At 38.9% G+C, this 18,754-nt stretch overlaps 1 protein-coding gene across 5 annotated transcripts in view; it reads right to left on the reverse strand.

Moving 5' to 3' along the window:
- The window catches only part of ASXL3 (ASXL transcriptional regulator 3), a 131,412-nt gene that overhangs the window by 17,922 nt on the left and 94,736 nt on the right, over nt 1-18,754 (reverse strand). For all 5 annotated transcript variants that reach the window (XM_065830325.2, XM_065830323.2, XM_065830324.2 and 2 more), the window contains 2 exons: nt 1,117-1,213; nt 544-649 (listed from right to left, as the gene is read on the reverse strand). In XM_065830325.2, the coding sequence (XP_065686397.1) occupies nt 544-649; nt 1,117-1,213 (203 nt within the window). The remainder of the gene's footprint in view (nt 1-543; nt 650-1,116; nt 1,214-18,754) is intronic.

An 18,754-nucleotide genomic window follows, 5' to 3' on the forward strand; every position in this document is an offset into this window, starting at 1 on the left:
CTTCTAAAATTAGACTAGTCATTGTTACTTTCATTTTTCTGTAGCCAATATTCTATGTCATATATTCTACTCCAGCAAAGGGCCATCTCAGTCAAACAACAAAAACCACTATTTGATTTTAGAAACTTTGCAACTAGTTTAGAAAAAAAATAAAATCAACAAAAACATACTACAGCAGTATCTGTACTGGTCTCCTAGTCTGCAGAAGCTGTATTTATATTTTGCAGGAGGGGAGAATTGTCCTAATGCTGTCTTTTAAAAGATAATTAGAAAATTGTCACATGCTTAGACCTTGTGTCTTAAGCTTTCCTTGGAATGAATTTTTATGGATGAGTTACGAACCTTTAAAAATGCAATTGTAATGCAAGTGCAGACACAGCACTGTAACTCTACCCACAACTTCTTATACTGGGAATGACTGCCTTTGATAACTGCTTTATTAGGTTTTACAGCATATGACTGTGCTATGTGAAGCAGAGAATTATATTTTCATTTCCTCCTAAAAGAAAATGAAAAAATGCTTTTATTTGCTTCAGTACTTACTTTTCACCATAAAACCTTTCAAAGAATTTTTCTTTCCACGGTTCTGTTTTCTTTTCCTTTTCAATCTCTTGTCTGATGCGCAACTGCATTTCTGGTGTAAATTCTCCTAAAAAACAAATACTAACATATTGAATAAAAGTTGTCAAGGATTAGCTTAATATGGGTAATTATAAATTACAGATACAAACACAACATGCAGTGATTTCTGTAACAGTCATCCAACAATTCCATATGAAAATAATGAAAAACAAAAGTGTGACACAGAAAGATTTAATTTACCAAACAGCATTAGTATTTCAAAAGTATATTGGTGGGATTTAGTTGCATTCATTTATGTTTCCCAGGCTGGCAGTGATGAAAATGCTTGGGTTTTTTATATACTGTCAAAAGTAAGCTGCCACAGCAAGCTGTAAAACTGAATGCTAAATTCAAAATGGAATCAGCAATTTTTCTTTTGCTGAATTACTGGTGTATTACACTTTCTATTCTAAAAGTGTTTCTCAAATGTAGAATTGGAGATATTCTTCATAAAAACAATTAACCTTTGGTAAATCCGAGATCAAGTAGAGTTACCTTCTGCCAATCGCTGTTTCCACCCTTGTGCTGCATATGCAAAGAATTCATTATTTAGAGCAGAACTGCTGAGGCGCAAAACTCCATCACTTCCCATCTAGAAAATAAGCCAATGGTAGAGAAGACAGCGTCAGAAATAGCGTCAGCTAAGATTACATAAAAACAGAGTTTCAATTAAGGGAAAAGGGGAGGGATAGGGAGTGGGAATAACAAAGAAAATTACCTACTACTACTAAAATGGCATTTTCATTATAGCTGTTACTGTAAATGCAAGTGGGCTAATCCAGCATCAGTGTGCTCTCTTCAGTACCAATCAGTCCTCAGTATTACCAACAACTCAGTTTACAACTGATTGATGTGTTCTAATCAAAGCCCTTTATCTTGCACCTATATCTAGAACTATTGTACACAATTGAAAATTAAGATCATTATTGTGCTTGTGCATCTGCCTGTAATAAGGTACAAAACAAATTAATTAAATGTAATGAAGACAGTAACTTTGCTATGTTTCTAAGTAAACCTAATATTCATGTCAGCTAATGTGATGTACTGACAGAAGAGTGGATGCCAAATATCCTTAACAAAATAAGTGATGTAAACTCAGCACTTAAACCAAAACCAGCTATACACATAACTTTTTAGGCATCAACAGCAAAAACTGTGGAAGAACACTGTAAGTATTTTTACTTCATACATCTGTCAAACATTCAATGATAAAACACCATTAAAAGTCTTAATCACAATATTTTCTACAATAACTTTTAAAGCAATCCAACTATGGAACTTTCTTTTACCATAAAACCTCATGCTTATTTTCAGGCTGTGAAGATATGTCTGACTATTGAAGGAATTCTAATAACTGAAAAAATTAATTGTATAAAACAAATTAGCAGTGGGTATCACCTCTGGCATAATAAATAAAGAGACAATAAAAACAAATTCGCAAATAAAGACAGAAAGAGAGGAAACGGCAGAAAAGGTAACACTGCTAGAACACTCTCACTGTAGTTCATTCTACATCCTTTAAGGCAACTAAGAGAGAAATGTTTGGCACCATTTGTGATCTAGCAGTAAAAACCAGGACATTTTCCAGCCTATTAGCACGTTTTAGCTATGTAGTACCCTCTGATTCTCACTGCTTGTTTCAAACTGGAGCCACGAACAAGCAGATGTGTCAGAAACATTAAATGATTTTTAGCTGTATCTCTCTCGTGGAGCCCCATATTTCACTGGTAATATTGGCCCTGCTTTCAGAACAGCCTTTGCTAATTTACTGATTGCCGAGCTGACATCCTGTCCCACAGTAATCTCATGGGACTAAATCAGAAAGATGTGAAGTAGTAAAAAAAGAAATAGAGTGATAAGAATGGACTCTGAAAAGCAGGCAATGCTAAAGGCATTTCATCACAGCAAGGAAACAGTATGTGCATGGTACTGGGGTTCCTGAGCATATGAGCCTACGGTACTGCTGCCTGTGGTTTCCTGCTACATGGCATTATTTTGCCAACAAATCATAGGATTTGCATTCAAGTAGAGGGGATATGTAATGCTTCTACGCTTCTCGTGATGTGGGTTGTGGAACACATGCATAGTAATTACAGGTAGGCTATGACTAATGGTGAAACTGGAGAAAAACTGGAAAGAAACAGTGAAATGTGCTGCACAAGCAGCAAGAAAATAAAATCAGTGAGACAAGAGAAAGGCCATAAAGAGCATGTACTTATTGTATAAATCAAACTGGTGTGACAAATTATCTTCTTTCTGCACAAATGAACTCTTCCAGAAATATTTAAATTCCAGAATTAATGTATTAAAGTGGGATTTTTAGATACCAGTGCCTCTACACTTCAGTAAATTCAAGATTTTGCCCCTAAGCCTGACAGTGTTTTGCAGGAGAGTGTAATACGGACATGAAACTGTTATTATCATATTTAACCTCATTTAACTGCAGGCTGTCTCTGAAAGGCATGGTCCTCATGAAGCTCCGTTGCTCAGCTGATGGCAAACTGTGTAGCTGTATCACTAGCCAGATCGACAAATGTTACAAGGACAACAATCCACTATTAAATCATCAAGACGATCCAACTTATCCTAAGGTCATACGATTGTTAGATCTCATGCAAAGCTGGAATGTACCACAAGAGGCGGAAAGAGAATGTCACTTTTCAGCAGCATTCCACTTTCAGATTGCATTAAACATAATATGAAACTGTAGCCAAGTGTGATTGAGCTATTTCACTAGGCTGCATAAATCAAGAGCATTATAAAGAGTGCCATGTTATATTACCACATGAATACAAGAAGAGCAGTATTAGCTTTGTTGTAAGAACATGAGTAAAGCAAGCTTTATAGGAAGAATTACTGCATCTTTTATTTTATCGGCTAATAATCTTGGAAAAAAAAGTTCCAAGTTTTTGGGTGCACAGTTTCTTGTAAGGTGTGAAAAAGAAACTGCAAACCCCAAGCTAAATGCTAGAAAGAGGTTCAATCAAATTCAAATGTTAACTAGTCCATTTGAGAGAAAAATCATAGGCTGGAACTTCAGAAGAGAAAGTAAATGTAAGCAAAGTCATAGGTAAAGTTCATTAGTTCTTGCAGAACAGAAAATATGCCAAGTAGTAAGTACCTGTGGAAAAAAAATGGAGGGGAAAAAACCCCCAGAAGAATAGCAGAAAGGGAGAATGAGAAGATTGCAGTAGGTTACCTAGAAGAAAAATTAATATAGGTCAGCTAGTAATGGAACAACAGATCATTTGTGGACTTCATCAGAAAACAGATGCATGCTGCACTGACCACTTTAGATATTAATTGTAAAAGCTTAAAAGTATTATAGATTTAGGTTCACAAGATCAAAACTATTATGTTAAAAATTCTTAGGTCAAGAAAAGCAAGAAGAACAAACTCAAGAAGTCACTGCTGGCTTCGTGATAGTCATTGCTTTTGATGAAGCAGCAGAGGACCTTTCCTGAGATCTGTGTTCAGGGGACCACACAACTCAAAAGATTTAAGTAGCTGAAACAGCTGAAATGTAACCAGAAGAGCACATAATGATACAGAAGGTGGAAACACACTAATGAATGAAAGGTGAAGCTGTCAGTGATCTATTTTAACATATGAAAGAATAATTTCAGGCTAAAATACTATGGAGGGATGCATAAAAGTAGTCAGCGTTATCTAGACTTGGTACACATAATTTCAAGTAACAGACACCAATGGAAAAAATGCGGGAAATAAAGAGTTGGCCAGCGCCAGTGACGTAAGCCAAACTTGCCGAGAATTTTGAGATCAAAGAAAACCTGTGCTGGGAAGGGAACAGGAAGAATTTATTCACTCAGTTAAAGTTCAAAGAGAAAAAGACAAGGACAAAAAAGCTAAAGGAACTCATAATAGCAAAAAAACTAAAGTGAATGAGACAGAAATTTTCAAAATGTTTTAAGAAGAAAAAAATACTAAGCAGAAAGCAGATCTACTTCCAAATGAGGAAAACAAACCAAACTAAACTAACAAGAGGTTCAATTGTTTAGCTATTGTTGATTCATTTAAAGATTTCTACAAAGGGAAAAATAGTTTGAACAAGTTAGGACAGACACAAAATGTGCAAGTTTACATCTAGATGTTTTGAAAGAGTCTATGAGAAACAACACCGCTAACAAAGATGTTTTAGTCCTTTTCTCAATAGCCTAGTCATGTGAAATCAGGCTGACATTTTTTCTGCTCTGTTAAACTTGGAAGGACTAAGAGGTCTTCCTCCTACAATAGGAGCAAGCAACCTCTCCTGAAATCTTCTTTTCTTACCTCACAAACAGAACACAGTTTCACCTCAGTAAAAAAGTTCAAGCAGAAATTGAATATTCTGAAGCCGAAGAGTGTATTTACTTCTTTATGCTCTGATGACAGAGACAGCACAATTAACCACTAGGCCTAAATTAGAATTTGAAGAAACATGCCAATAAAGCAGTTCTTAAATACACTATTAATTTTTATGGTATTTAAAAAAGCTGTCCACCAGACACAGTGTGTTAACGAGCTGGAACAACAAACATTTCTTGGAAAGTTTATGTTGTATTCTGTTGAGCTTTAAATTTCTGTTTTTCTGATTAAGTACAATGGTAGAATTATGTTTTCTAATTACTACTTCTGTGCAGAATTCACAATGGCTTTTAAAAGTTGTTCTTTTTACTGAAAGCAAACAAAACAACTACCCATCCCCAAAACATATCTGCTAAAACCCAACATCTATTTGCATTACAAAGCAAATGTCAAACACTCTTATCAAAAGGAACTGAGTAATCATTCTATGAACAACTACTCCAATTATTTTCCTCCAAGTTCCACTGAAAATTCTCTTCTGACAATGAGGCAGGGATTATTTTTGTAGCTCAACCTGAAAAGGCACACTGGTGGTTTAGTAGGGATACAGCAAGTACTGCATAGGTGTGAACTGGTAGGTTATCTGATCTTGACTAGAACGTTCAAAGACAAGGAATAAGCAAATCTATTTTGTCTTTCTTTCAAATTACTCAAAATTCTCCTAATGTATTGTAACTACTAATGATCCACTATATGTAGTTCATTTGTAGTATTATGTATTTCTTATATGACATTTATGTGTGAATATCACACCATTTGACCATTATACCTCACAATACAAACAAACAAGCAAATCTGTGAGAGAAGTGAAGATGCATCCAAATAAAGTGTTCAGTACCACTTAAGTAATTATATACTTCCTACAAACTGCTACTAACCCTCTTTTGTGCTTTTATATTTTACCTTGGGGGAAACACAGCCCTATAATTCACACACTTTCCCAAATGTATGTAAAAGGAATTATGTGCAAAAGATGAGAAAATATTAAATACTTTTTGATGCTTTTGCATTAAAGTCTGCAAAATATTTAAAAAAACACCCCAAAATAGCAGCATTTATATCACACACAGGAAAAATTACATTTTATTTATGTATGTGGGGAGACATAACTGCCATTTTGTAACATGGAACAAATGTGATTCTCCAGTACTGGGCACAAGCATCAAACTGATCTGTGATGAATGTACAGTGCAAATGTAGCATCTGGGGATGCAGCAACCTGAGCAGCTGACTTTCTGAAAGCAAAAACTTTGGAGAGCTGGCTAGACAACACCATCAGCCTGGCTCATTTTACTCTTGACAACCACAGAGCAAAAGGTCACATGTGACAGGGAAGAGAGCAGTATCTGTATTTCACCCCCAAAATCTCTAATACTAAGGGGAATTCTCTCCAAGAAACAGAAATAAACACTTAATTTAGGTGCTCCGCATCATCACTCTGGAAGAGCTCCTCTGTTTCCACTAACAGTAAAGGAAGGGAACCAGGAGACCTGCTTGGTTAAACAGGGAACTGCTGGGCAAGCTAAGTGGAAGACGAGAGTTTACAGATCATGGAAGGAGGGGCTGGCCACTAGGGAAGAATATAAAGCTGTTGTCAGAGGATGTAGGGAGGCAACTAGCAAAGCTAAGGCCTCCTTAGAATCAAACCTTGCTAGAGGGGTCAAGGACAACAGAAAGAGCTTCTTCAAATACATGGCAGATAAAACTAACACCAGAGGCAATGCAGCCCCACTGATGAACAAGGTGGGTGCCCTGGTGACGGAAAATACAGAGAAGGCAGAGTTACTGAATGCCTTCTTTGTCTCTGTCTACTCTGCTGGAGGCTGTCCTGAGGAGCCCCGTACCCCTGAGACCCCAGAGGATGTCAGGACAATGTTTGCCTTAGTTGATGAGGACTGGGTTAGGGAGCAATTAAGCAACCTGAATATCCACAAATCCATGGGTCCAGATGGGATGCACCCATGGGTGCTGAGGGAGCTGGCTGAACTAATTTCTCTCCATCATCTTTGCAAGGTCGTGGGAAATGGGAGAGGTGCCTTGGGACTGGAGGAAAGCAAATGTCACTCCAGTCTTCAAAACAGGCAAGAAGGAGGACCCAGGTAACTACAGACTGGTCAGCCTCAACTCCATCCCTGGAAAGGTGATGCAACAACTTCTCTTTGGTGCCATCTCAAGGCATATCAAGGATAAGAGGGTCATTAGGGGCAGTCAATGTGGCTTCACCAAGGGGAAGTCGTGCTTAACCAACCTCATAGCCTTTTATGAGGACATGACCAGGTGGAGAGATGATGGCAAAGCAGTGGATGTGGTCTACCTTGACTTCAGTAAAGCATTTGACATAGTCTCCCACAGCATCCTCACTGCTGAACTGAGGAAGTGTGGACTGGACGATCGGTTAGTGAGGTGGACTGTGAACTGGCTGAAGGAAAGAAGCCAGAGAGTTGTGGTCAGTGGGACAGAGGCAAGTTGGAGGCCTGTATCTAGTAGAGTGCCTCAAGGGTTGGTATTGGGACCAGTACTATTCAGTATATTCATTAATGACTTGGATTAGGGACTAGAGTGCACTGTCAGCAAGTTTGCTGATGACACCAAGCTGAGAGGTGTGGCTGACATGCCAGAAGGCTGTGCTGCCATCCAGAGACCTGGACAGGCTGGAGAGTTGAGCGGGGAAAAATTTAATGAAATATAACAAGGGCAAGTGTAGAGTCTTGCATCTGGGTAGGAACAGCTCCAGGTTCCAGTGTAAGTTGGGGAATGGCCTGTTAGAGAGCAGCGTAGGGGAAAGGGACCTGGGAGTCCTGGTGGACAGCAGGATGACCATGAGCCAGCACTGTGCCCTTGTGGCCAGGAAGGCCAATGGCATCCTGGGGTGTATTAGAAGGGGGGTGGTTAGTAGGTCGAGAGAGGTTCTCCTTCCCCTCTACTTTGCCCTGGTGATACTGCATCTGGAATATTGTGTCCAGTTCTGGGCCCCTCAGTTCAAGAAGGACAGGGAATTGCTGGAGAGAGTCCAGCGCAGGGCAACAAAGATGATTAAGGGAGTGGAACATCTCCCATATGAGGAAAGGCTGAGGGAGCTGGGTCTCTTTAGCTTGGAGAAAAGGAGACTGAGGGGTGACCTCATTAATGTTTATAAATATGTAAAGGGTGAATGTCACAAGGATGGAGCCAGGCTCTTCTCGGTGACAACCAATGATAGGACAAGGGGTAATGGATGCAAACTGGAACACAGGAGGTTTCACTTAAATATGAGAAGAAACTTCTTCACAGTGAGGGTGACAGAACACTGGAACAGGCTGCCCAGGGAGGTTGTGGAGTCTCCTCTGGAGACATTCAAAATCCACCTGGACACATTCCTGCGTATCCTCATCCAGGTGTTCCTGCTCCGGTGGGGCGATTGTACTGGATGATCTTTCAAGGTCCCTTCCAGTCCCAAACATTCTGTGATTCTGTGACTATAGACACATCTTTTGCCTTGGACACCAAAGACTACATTTCTGTTCCTCTTGAAACAGCATGTTTTAAATGGGTACATGTAAATTTTAAATTGGCGGTCTCAGGTACTCACTAACTAATAGTTTAAATGTGCGAATGTCTGGCAAGTTTGAAATTCATATATAACAGCACAATGCACCCAAGCAGACCATCAGAGAATAGAAAGATCTCTCCATGCTAGAGTCTCCAAACCTTCAAATGATCTTCATATACAGAGAAAGGTAATCCCAAAATTAGAACCTGTTCTGGAAAAAGGAGGAACCAATCCCAAGAACAGATTAAGAAAAGCCAGTGCTCCCAGTGTGCAAGAGATTCACGACCTCCAAAGGGGACTCAAAGGGGCTAATGAAGGGGAATGAGGACAATAGAGATAATCCAATGAACCTCATAAGGGTCTTGGTAGGTATGATGTCTGCAAAATCTGCCCATTTCACTGGTTGTTAAACTTTGTTGTCCATCTACCTTCACTCTAAGAACACAATTAGAAATGAGATGGAGTGGCTCAGAAGTGACAAGGATGCTGCAGGACTCATCATGGAACCCAGGGATCTGTTGATGTTTTATAGTAGCAGTGACAGAGATAGACTAGCGATGAAGTCATGGTTTAACAGGTGCTATGGGCAGAACAGCTTTGGCATCTTTGCCCCAGGAAGGTTTAGATATATGGCAATAGTTAAGCAAAGATGGAAGGCAGCCCTCACAAAGGAAAGGAACATGCTGTACAGACAGACTTGCTGATTTCTCCAAAATTCTAATGCTGTTTTTTTATTCATGGCCCAAGATTATGGGCAAATAAAGTAAAATACTGTTCTGTGGACCACTGCCAAAATAAGTTGATTTATAAAAGGAGGGGTTAAAGAAGGGGGAAATATGATGACAGTGGTACATTTATTTCTGTCTTTGATGGCTGAACATTAATGCAGAACTACTAATGGTATGTAGGAGGACTAGGAAGATTTAGTTGACAACATTTTAACTTAATTGGCAAAATGGAGATCTGATAAGTCATATGACTGATAGTAATATCAAAGACTAAAGCTTGTTTGGGAAAACAAGAAAAAAGAAATGACAACAAAATTTTTAAAAATGTGGTTCAAGTAGGCATACTTTCAAAAATGCAGAATTAGTAGGGACAATCCCCAAGAACACAATGCTAGTGAAAAAAGGGAGTTAAAGAAACCTCGCAGTTCTTTAAAAAATAATACCAACCACATGGAGTGCAAAGCATCCTGCGAAAGAATAATGGGGATTGTACAATGAGACCAGATTGTCTTAGTTAGGACCTCACTGTTGATCTCACAGCATGAAGGCAATGGAAATGAGGTCAACTCACTAAGCAAGAATACCACAGCAGAACATGGTACAATGGGCCAAAATTAGACACAGTTGGCAAGGGACACATCAAACTCTGGAAGAAATAATTCTGTAAGTACATTAGGAGCAAGCAGATTATGAAAGAAAAAGTCCACTATGCAACACAGGGGAAAGATTAGAAGGATATGGAGACAAAGCTAATGTTTATATTGCCTTTTTGCATCCCTTTTCACCACAAATCTGCTGCATTGAGGTGCTTAATACAATTAATACCAGCAACAAAAGGCAAAAAGTTAAGATCTCACCCTTCAGCAAGCAAGGAGCCGAACAGACATTATTTTAATGCATTCAAATCATCTGGGCTTGATAGATTACTAGCCTGTTAAATGCCCTGCTACAAATGTATTTCAGAACTGTTAAAAGATGAATTTCAGAGCAGTGAAGAGGACAACTGCAAAAATACACATGCTAGCTATATCTATACAGTACATACATATCACCTCTGTCTAAAGAAGGGGATAAGAACAGCTAAAGACTTGCAGACTAATCCAGCTTCAGAAAAACTCTATGGCCTACACAAAGATGACCAATTCTTGTTTGAGATGCCATAGGGCGTCCCAAGGCATTCATATGGGCAGATGCTGGGTAGAAACAACCCAGAACCTACGGAGGACCTTTAACCTTCTGAAGATGTTGGGTACTGAGCTGCATACCACAGTGCATCTCAATTGACACAAGAATCCTATGTTTAAATATTTTGCTTCCTCCCTCTGCCTTCAAGCTCTGGAAAATATGTGCAACTGTTAAAGCACAAGATATCACACTATACACAGCTGCCTGGAAGTTAACAAGGAGTTGAGCAACAGCCAACACAGATTTGTCCAGAATAGGTCATGTCAAGTCAGTCTACTTTCTTTCTGACAGCATAAAACACCTTGTGATAGAAGAGAAACAGCACAAATTTTATATCTTGATTTTAACAATGCTGTGTCACACACCATTTTATTAAGCAAAGCTAGGATATATATAAAATGTAATTAGGTGGCTACACTATGCAGAACTCTTTGCTTAGGGAACTACAGTTTACTTATTATCAACTGGAAGGTGGCATTTCAGGGGCATGATAAAAAAAGGAATTTGTAAATAACATCATTCACAGAGGGACTGAGTAGACTGAAATCCACAACTGAAATTCAGAATTCTCTTGATGGATTTCAGAATTACTTTGGAAACAATAGGGATATGTAGGGCTTTGCAACAGTGGTAAATGTGAAGTTTCAGACTATTGTAGTAATACATAACCAGAGAAATACAAAATGAAGAAACTAAGTGGCTATGCAATGCTTCTGTAGAAAATTATTTGTGGCTTATGAGCACATGGGCTGATCACAAACAGAATATAAGTCGACCTTGCTATAAAATTGCAAATAAGGTGAGCAGAACACTGGAAGTGATAAATGGGAGTACTGTGTAAAAACACAGAAATCAGTTCTGTTTTCCTTGGTGTTACTTATCACTTGAGCTGGAGTAATACATTCAATTTTGATTGTTGCAACTCAGAACTGATACAAAGTCTGAAGAAGAGAAGATGAGGCTGAGCACATATTTGAAGTCCTAGATCTACAAAGATTGCATTAATAAGGGCTGCTTCTCAAGCAAAAGAAACAGGGAGATGGGGAAAGGGCTACCACCTTCATGTTTGAAGGCTATAGCAAAATGAACACTGTAATCTCTATGCTCTCCACATAGATGTTGAACCAAATGAAGAAAAATAGTCAGAAATGCAGCAAGAGAGATTGAGATTAGACACTGAGGAGAAAATTTTCTAACAATGAAAACAATGAAGCACTGGATTTATTTGAAGAGGCTGTTAATTCTCCATCACTGAACAGTCAAAAAACCTTTTAGACAATATCTATCAAGAAAAAGAGACATTGTTGATTCTGGCCTTAGTGTAGAGAAGACTACATAAATTGTCCTTTCTTTGCATTTTTTCTATGTCAAGATATAAGAGATGCTAAAGAAGTTTAAACATAAATTAGCAACAGAGTGTTTCACAGTTTACAAAGCGAAAGGATGGTGTATCACATTGCTATCTATTACACCATCATTAAAAAGAAAACAAAGTATTTCTGCATGCATTTCTCTTCTGACCAATTGTCAACCTCCTGTTTTTTAAAGGTGCTTAAGTCAGTCCTTTCACTCTTTTCTCAAGGCTGTTGGTCTCTTAATGCCCTTCCGATGGAGTCTCTCTATGCAATCTAGTTTAACTGACCACAGTTCATGATTAATATCTGAAACATCCACTCATTTAGACAGAATGACTGTGATTTCCCAAGATGATGGCTCAGCTTTGCCTGCATGCTATTTAAACCTCAGTTTGCAATTGGTTCCTAATATCTTAAAAGCATGTCACAGCACAGAGCACTGTACTGTCTTCTGGCTTTATGAGTATTGTGGACACATTCTCTCAGTTTCTGGAACCATCTTCCTCAAACACAAACGCATCACATCAGCCACCACAATTAGGCTTCATAATGGGTGGAAGGAGCCTTAATCACTCATCATCAACTCCTTTGCTAGCAGTCGATAGCTTGAAGCGTATTAAAAGCCACGTTAGACACTTTATGTTCTTGATGCTGTGTGTGGCATCTCTGCAGAACAAACTTCTCATTAAGCTCAAGAGCTAGAAATTATCATTGGGAAATGTAGAATGGCTGCAGAGAGTAGTATCATAAGGCCATGTGCTTTGTGCATACCAATGCTTTCCAAAAAAATGTTACCTTCACAAAGTGGACAAAGCACTAAAAAGGGAACCAGAACTTATGGTGCTCTTATATGTGCTCTTGTCACCTTCTGGACTGTTTAATTACTGACTGTCACATTCTTCAGAAACTCTAAAAAGATCTGCTTGCATTTATATAAGCCTAAATTCTATATAATAATGCAAAACAATGATTCTCCTGTTCATTACTTTGGCTAATGATCTGGGAATCAATTATGTCAAGTTCTCCACAGCTAGAGCTCTCCTTGTCAAGTAATAGTTGGCAATTTTAAAACTTAACTTTTATCCATGTGAAAAATACTTCTAAGTGAACTTGCATGTATCTCTAGTATGAAAATCATTGAGGAAGTTTCTCCATTTCCTTTGGAACACTGCTGACTGTTCCAGTATGCCATTGCCTATCTAAAAGTAATTTTTCCACTTATATAACTGCCATTCAAAGAGATTGTGATAAATGGGACCAAACTAACAGTTGGCAAGTCTATGACAGAGAATGAGTGTGAACACACTTGGGTAAGAAAAGTAAAGCAGATGTAGTTGTCACAAAAGATCTCTAAGTTCTGTTAGACAACGGCTACATTTCTGATTACAGTGTTTCTGTGACACAACACAATGTTAAGCAAAGATACTGTATTTTTCAGCAGTGAATAATATGTGAGTGGTGCCATATGGTAACAATATCAGCTAAAATCAGAGGTTCAACTAACCCTTGATCATTGCAAGGAACAGATCATGTAGATGAAATTTGTGAAAGATCACATAATAGCCAATTATTAAGAAAGGTGTCAAATAAAAGATTTCTATTCCTATTTAGCTTCGCTGGCATGAGACTGAAAAATGGGACTTTTATTTCCCATGAATATTTCAGTCAATTTGATGTAACTGTGGCTACTAGTCATATATATGCATCCACCATCTTCTTTTTATATCAAACTCTGCCAGCAATCAATGCTAACTTTTAGTATGCAAGACTTACATGGTTTAGTTGCCCTTTGTATGAAATACAGCATTTGATTGTTATTAAAGTTGCTGCTCTTCACATTTAATTTGGTTATGGTAGATTAAAAAGCCCAAATCCAGTTAGAAGTTATTTTTAAAGCTCATGTAAATTTTGGTGCTCTTCTCTGGATTCTTTCCACAGCTTCTGAAGTGAACTGACCCTGCTTAATATTCAGGATGACTACTTAATACTACTTATTTAATGAAAAGGTATTTTCTTTAGTGCAGCCTCCCTGTTGTTGTTGCTAAAAGGTTGATTGAACGGATGTTTCTGCCAAGCTGCCCATAATCATGACCATATCTTCTTTTCAAATCTAATTTAGAAACTAGCAATGGAATAACCCACATCATTATTTCCAGTGCAAAACAGTGCATATGTTCCAACACTAAAGCCCCACTACCACCATTAAGCTTCAATATCTAACTTAGACTGGCTTACTGTAGAATTCCTCAGTACTGGATAAGCTCTGAATTTTTGGGGTAAACCTTAGATGGCAAGGGAAAAGGCCACAAAAAGACAGAGCTCAAATGCCACAGAAAGTACAACAAAAACCAAAATCATCTTGAATACAAGCTGCCACACAGTGAACAGCAAAATAAAAGCACTGGACTTCAATACATTATTAGATAAGTAGCTGCAGAAGCTTGATTCAAGAAATTAAGAATTGTGTAAATTATTTACAGAAATGATGCTGAGGCAAAGTACATCCTTGCAAATTATGTCAGTGTAGAGGAAAAAAGAAGAGACAGGAATCTATCAGCTTAAAGCACAAACTTCTCAATTAAGTCCAAGACCAGAAAGAAACATACTGAAAGTACTACTCTGGCTTTGCTATTATGTACAGTAATATACTTCAGATGGGAATAAAAATCAGAGGCCAGGCACAAAATGAGATATACTAACAGAAGAAAACAAGAACACTAACAAATCGTCTTAAATCACACTGAAGTGCTAGCTCATTACTGAACAGCTAACATGCTGTGTTTGCATTTCTCCAGGTTTCCACACATACAGAACTTAGATTTCAAATCCTGGATAATAAAAACTGAAATAATGCAACAAGTAATCCAGAAGATTACAAAGAAATGAGCACAGACCAGGCTAGATGTCTCATGAAGAAATCCTGACATCAATCTAAACACTTTCTCTGATCGGTCTGAGGAAAAAGCAGTAGATGTCACCTATAGAATCATACATAGAATCATGTGGATTGGGCATGACATCTAGAGATCTTGAACTTTTCAAAGCCATTCCACTTAAAGCAGCTTGTTTAGGGCCTTGCCCACTTGAGTTCAGAATATATTTGAGAAGAGCTTCCGCAGCCTTTCTGGACAACCTCTTCCAGTGCTTAACCGCTCTTGCTGTGAAAACATTCTTCCTGGTAATCAAATCAGAATTTCCCATGTTTCATAATTTCCATGGCCTCTAATGCTATTACTGTGTGCCTCCAAGAAGAGCTCTGTCTTTTCTACAACCTCCCATTTTCTACATAAAAAAGGAAACAGAAACCTGCAGAGAAAGTACAGTATAATACCAGAGAGAAGCAAAAAAAGGGAGGAGAATGAGTAGTAAAGGAGTTGGTAAATACCCAGTTTAATACTAAATGTTGATGATTTCAGGTCTTGAGGACACAGATGGTAGGAATGTTGAAGAAGTAATGCAGCTGGAAGCTACAGACCATTTAAAAAAAAAATACAAGGCTTGCCAAAAAACACAGAGACAAAAGGATAGCAACTGTTTCTTTGCCTGAAGGAACACTTAGAAGCTCATCTCAAACACAAAAATACATGCACACATTTACAGACACTGATATGACAATGATGAAAAAAACTATCCTTTCACAGTATCACAGAATCACAGTATGTTTGGGATTGGAAGGGACCTTGAAAGATCATCTAGTCCAATTCCCCTGCTGGAGCAGGAACACCTAGGTGAGGTCGCACAGGAACGTGTCCAGGCGGGCTTTGAATGTCTCCAGGGAAGGAGACTCCACAACCTCCCTGGGCAGCCTGTTCCAGTGCTCTGTCACCCTCACTGAGAAGAAGTTTTTTCTCAAATTTAAGTGGAACCTCTTGTGTTCCAGCTTGATCCCATTACTCCTTGTCCTATCATTGTTTGCCACTGAGAAGAGCCTGGCTCCATTCTCATGGCACTCACCCTTTATATATTTATAAACATTAATGAGGTCACCCCTCAGTCTCTTCTTCTCCAAACTAAAGAGACCCAGCTCCCTCAGCCTTTCTTCATAAGGGAGGTGCTCCACTCCCTTAATCATCTTTGTTGCCCTACGCTGGACCCTCTCCAGCAGTTCCCTGTCCTTCTTGAACTGAGGGGCCCAGAACTGGACACAATATTCCAGATGGGGTCTCACCAGGGCGGAGTAGACGGGAAGGAGGACCTCTCTCAATCTACTGACCACCCCACTTGTAATACACCCCAGGATGCCATTGGCCTTCCTGGCCACAAGGGCACAGTGCTGGCTCATGGTCATCCTGTTGTCCACCAGGACCCCCAGGTCCCTTTCCCCTACACTGCTCTCTAATATGTAATTTCCCAACTTATACTGGAACCTGGGGTTGTTCCTGCCCAGATGCAGGACTCTACACTTTCCCTTGTTAAATTCCATCAGGTTATTCCCCGCCCAACTCTCCAGCCTGTCCAGGTCCCGCTGGATGGCAGCACAGCCTTCTGGCGTGTCAGCCACTCCTCCCAGCTTAGTGTCATCAGCAAACTTGCTGATAGTACACTCAATTCCCTTGTTCAAATCGTTAATGAATATATTGAATAATATTGGCCCCAGTACTGACCCCTGAGGCACTCCGTTAGATACTGGCCTCCAACTGGACTCCGCACCATTGACCACCACTCTCTGGCTTCTCTCTTTAAGCCAGTTTGCAACCCACCTCACTACTCTATTGTCTAGACCACACCTCCTCAATTTAGCTGTGAGAATGCTGTGAGAGACTGTGTCAAAGGCTTTACTGAAGTCAAGGTAGACCACATCCACCGCTCTGCCATCATCCATCCACCTTGTTACATTCTCATAAAAGGCACCCGCGGATGCATCCCATCTGGACGCATGGATTTATGGATGTCCAGACTATTTAATTGCTCCCTAACCCAGTCCTCATCGACTAAAGCAAACTCCTCCACTGACCTGGCTTCATCCGGGGTCTCAGGGGTACAGGGCTCCCCAGGACAGCCTCCAGCAGAGTAGACAGAGACAAAGAAGGCATTGAGCAATTCTGCCTTCTCTGTGTCTTCCGCCACCAGGGCACCCACCTCATTCATCAGTGGGCCAACATTGCCTCTGGTGTTAGTTTTATCTGCTATGTATTTGAAAAAGTTATTTTTGCTGTCCTTGACCCCTCTCGCCAGCTATAATTCTAAGGAGGCCTTTATTGAAACAGTTTCCATGTATTTAAAGCCAACAATGTTCTGAGTTTAAGTAGGTAAACAGAAGTATAAGAAAATTGCTGCTCCTGACAAGATGCAACTATCAAGGCCCTTTCTGCTGTTGTGACCACGGAACAGTTGTATTAAAGCTGAGAAGTACAAGACTGATAAGACAGATACAGCCAATGCAAAGGAATACAGTAGACAGCAATACACGGATCTGACCTAAGAACTGCTCCCAGAGGAACAAATTCAGCCACCCCAACATCAAGTTTCAGGTAGGTGACATGGGAAGATACCAGCTTACACTATGTCTCTCACAGTAATTCTGACATAAGACAACTTGAGTGCTAATGTTCACTCTGTATAAACTCTCTTCCACAGGTCTCACCTTTTAGCAGCAGAGTATAACCGGACCCAGAGTACAGCTAAATTTTATTAATCCTGATTATGAAGTTATCAATCCCTATGAGAAAAACTCTTGTCATTGCCACCTTGTCACAACATAGCATAAAGTTTGTCCTCGAATGCAAAATGAAAAGACAGATTCTGAAGACAGATGGTGAAAGTAATTCTGAATATGACTTAAATCCTTTAAAAATAACCAGACTAAACTTAGAAGTAAAACATCAAAGGATGAAAAAGAAAATATCTACTGCTATAGGAATAATTGCTTCAGACAAGAGAGAAAAGGAAGAAGAGTCTTTAAAAGAAAGAAACAAAGACCTTTTCCATCTTCACTAAAGTGGGAAATATGCCGAGTAAGACTGAAGAATTGCAAACATATGTTTTCAAAATGAAATGTGACTTGTTAATTTAGAACTTGTCTAAATCAAGAAGACAAGTGGGATAGCTATATACATTCCAATACAGTGTAATGTCAAAAAAGACAATGGAATCCAATCTGTTTGAGCTCAGATGCAAGAAACTAAATGAAGAATTTAAGGAGAATAATAAATCTGGCCAAATGAAAAGACAAAGCATTGTTTAAAATGAAGCAAAAAACCAAGTACAATATAAGGAAAAACAGAATATGCAGCAAACAGTACCTTCTAGCTGCATCCAAATTATAGAAATTACAAGTAAAATTTATTTTTCTATTACATCTATCATACAAGTACCAAACCCAAGCATGCCAGAACACGCAACAGCAAGTACTTATAAAGGTACTAAAAGAGGCACATAGGTCTTGGAGAAAGGGTAAAATAGAAAAACATTCACAGATCATAATCAAGACAAGTGTGTATGAAACTCATTTAAAAAAAAAAAAAGATGCCTGGAGACTTTGAGAAAGCAAAATGTTATTAAATTATCCAACAATGCAAGTATGCTGGGGAAGGTGCAGAAAAAGACATATCAACAAGTAGGGTCTTACTCATCTAGCTTTTGATATAAATAAAAGACGTACGCCTCTGACCCCGAGAAGCAGAAGATAAGAGGATATTACATGCAAACCCCTAAAATCAGTCAGTCATTTTCAATGAGTGTAATGAATATAAACCCTGCATCCGATCTCTTTTTCTCCAGGCATTTTAAAACATTGCCCTCCTATGCAAAAACAAAACAAAAACAAAAAAGGCTGCATGTCCTTAACACAAGAGAGACAAGCTAAAGGAAATCTGAGTTCAAATAATTCAAAGAGAAAGAATAGCAATCTTCTGAAATAATTAGGAGAAAACCCCTCAACTTCTTTTTCTCTCTCTCTTTTTTTTTTTTTTTTAAATTTAAGCCAAACAAATATATTGAATAAAGATGGTGAGAAAGAGTGAGAGTGAAAG

The sequence above is a fragment of the Patagioenas fasciata genome, chromosome 2, assembly GCF_037038585.1.
Source record: "Patagioenas fasciata isolate bPatFas1 chromosome 2, bPatFas1.hap1, whole genome shotgun sequence".
Taxonomy (NCBI): domain Eukaryota; kingdom Metazoa; phylum Chordata; class Aves; order Columbiformes; family Columbidae; genus Patagioenas; species Patagioenas fasciata.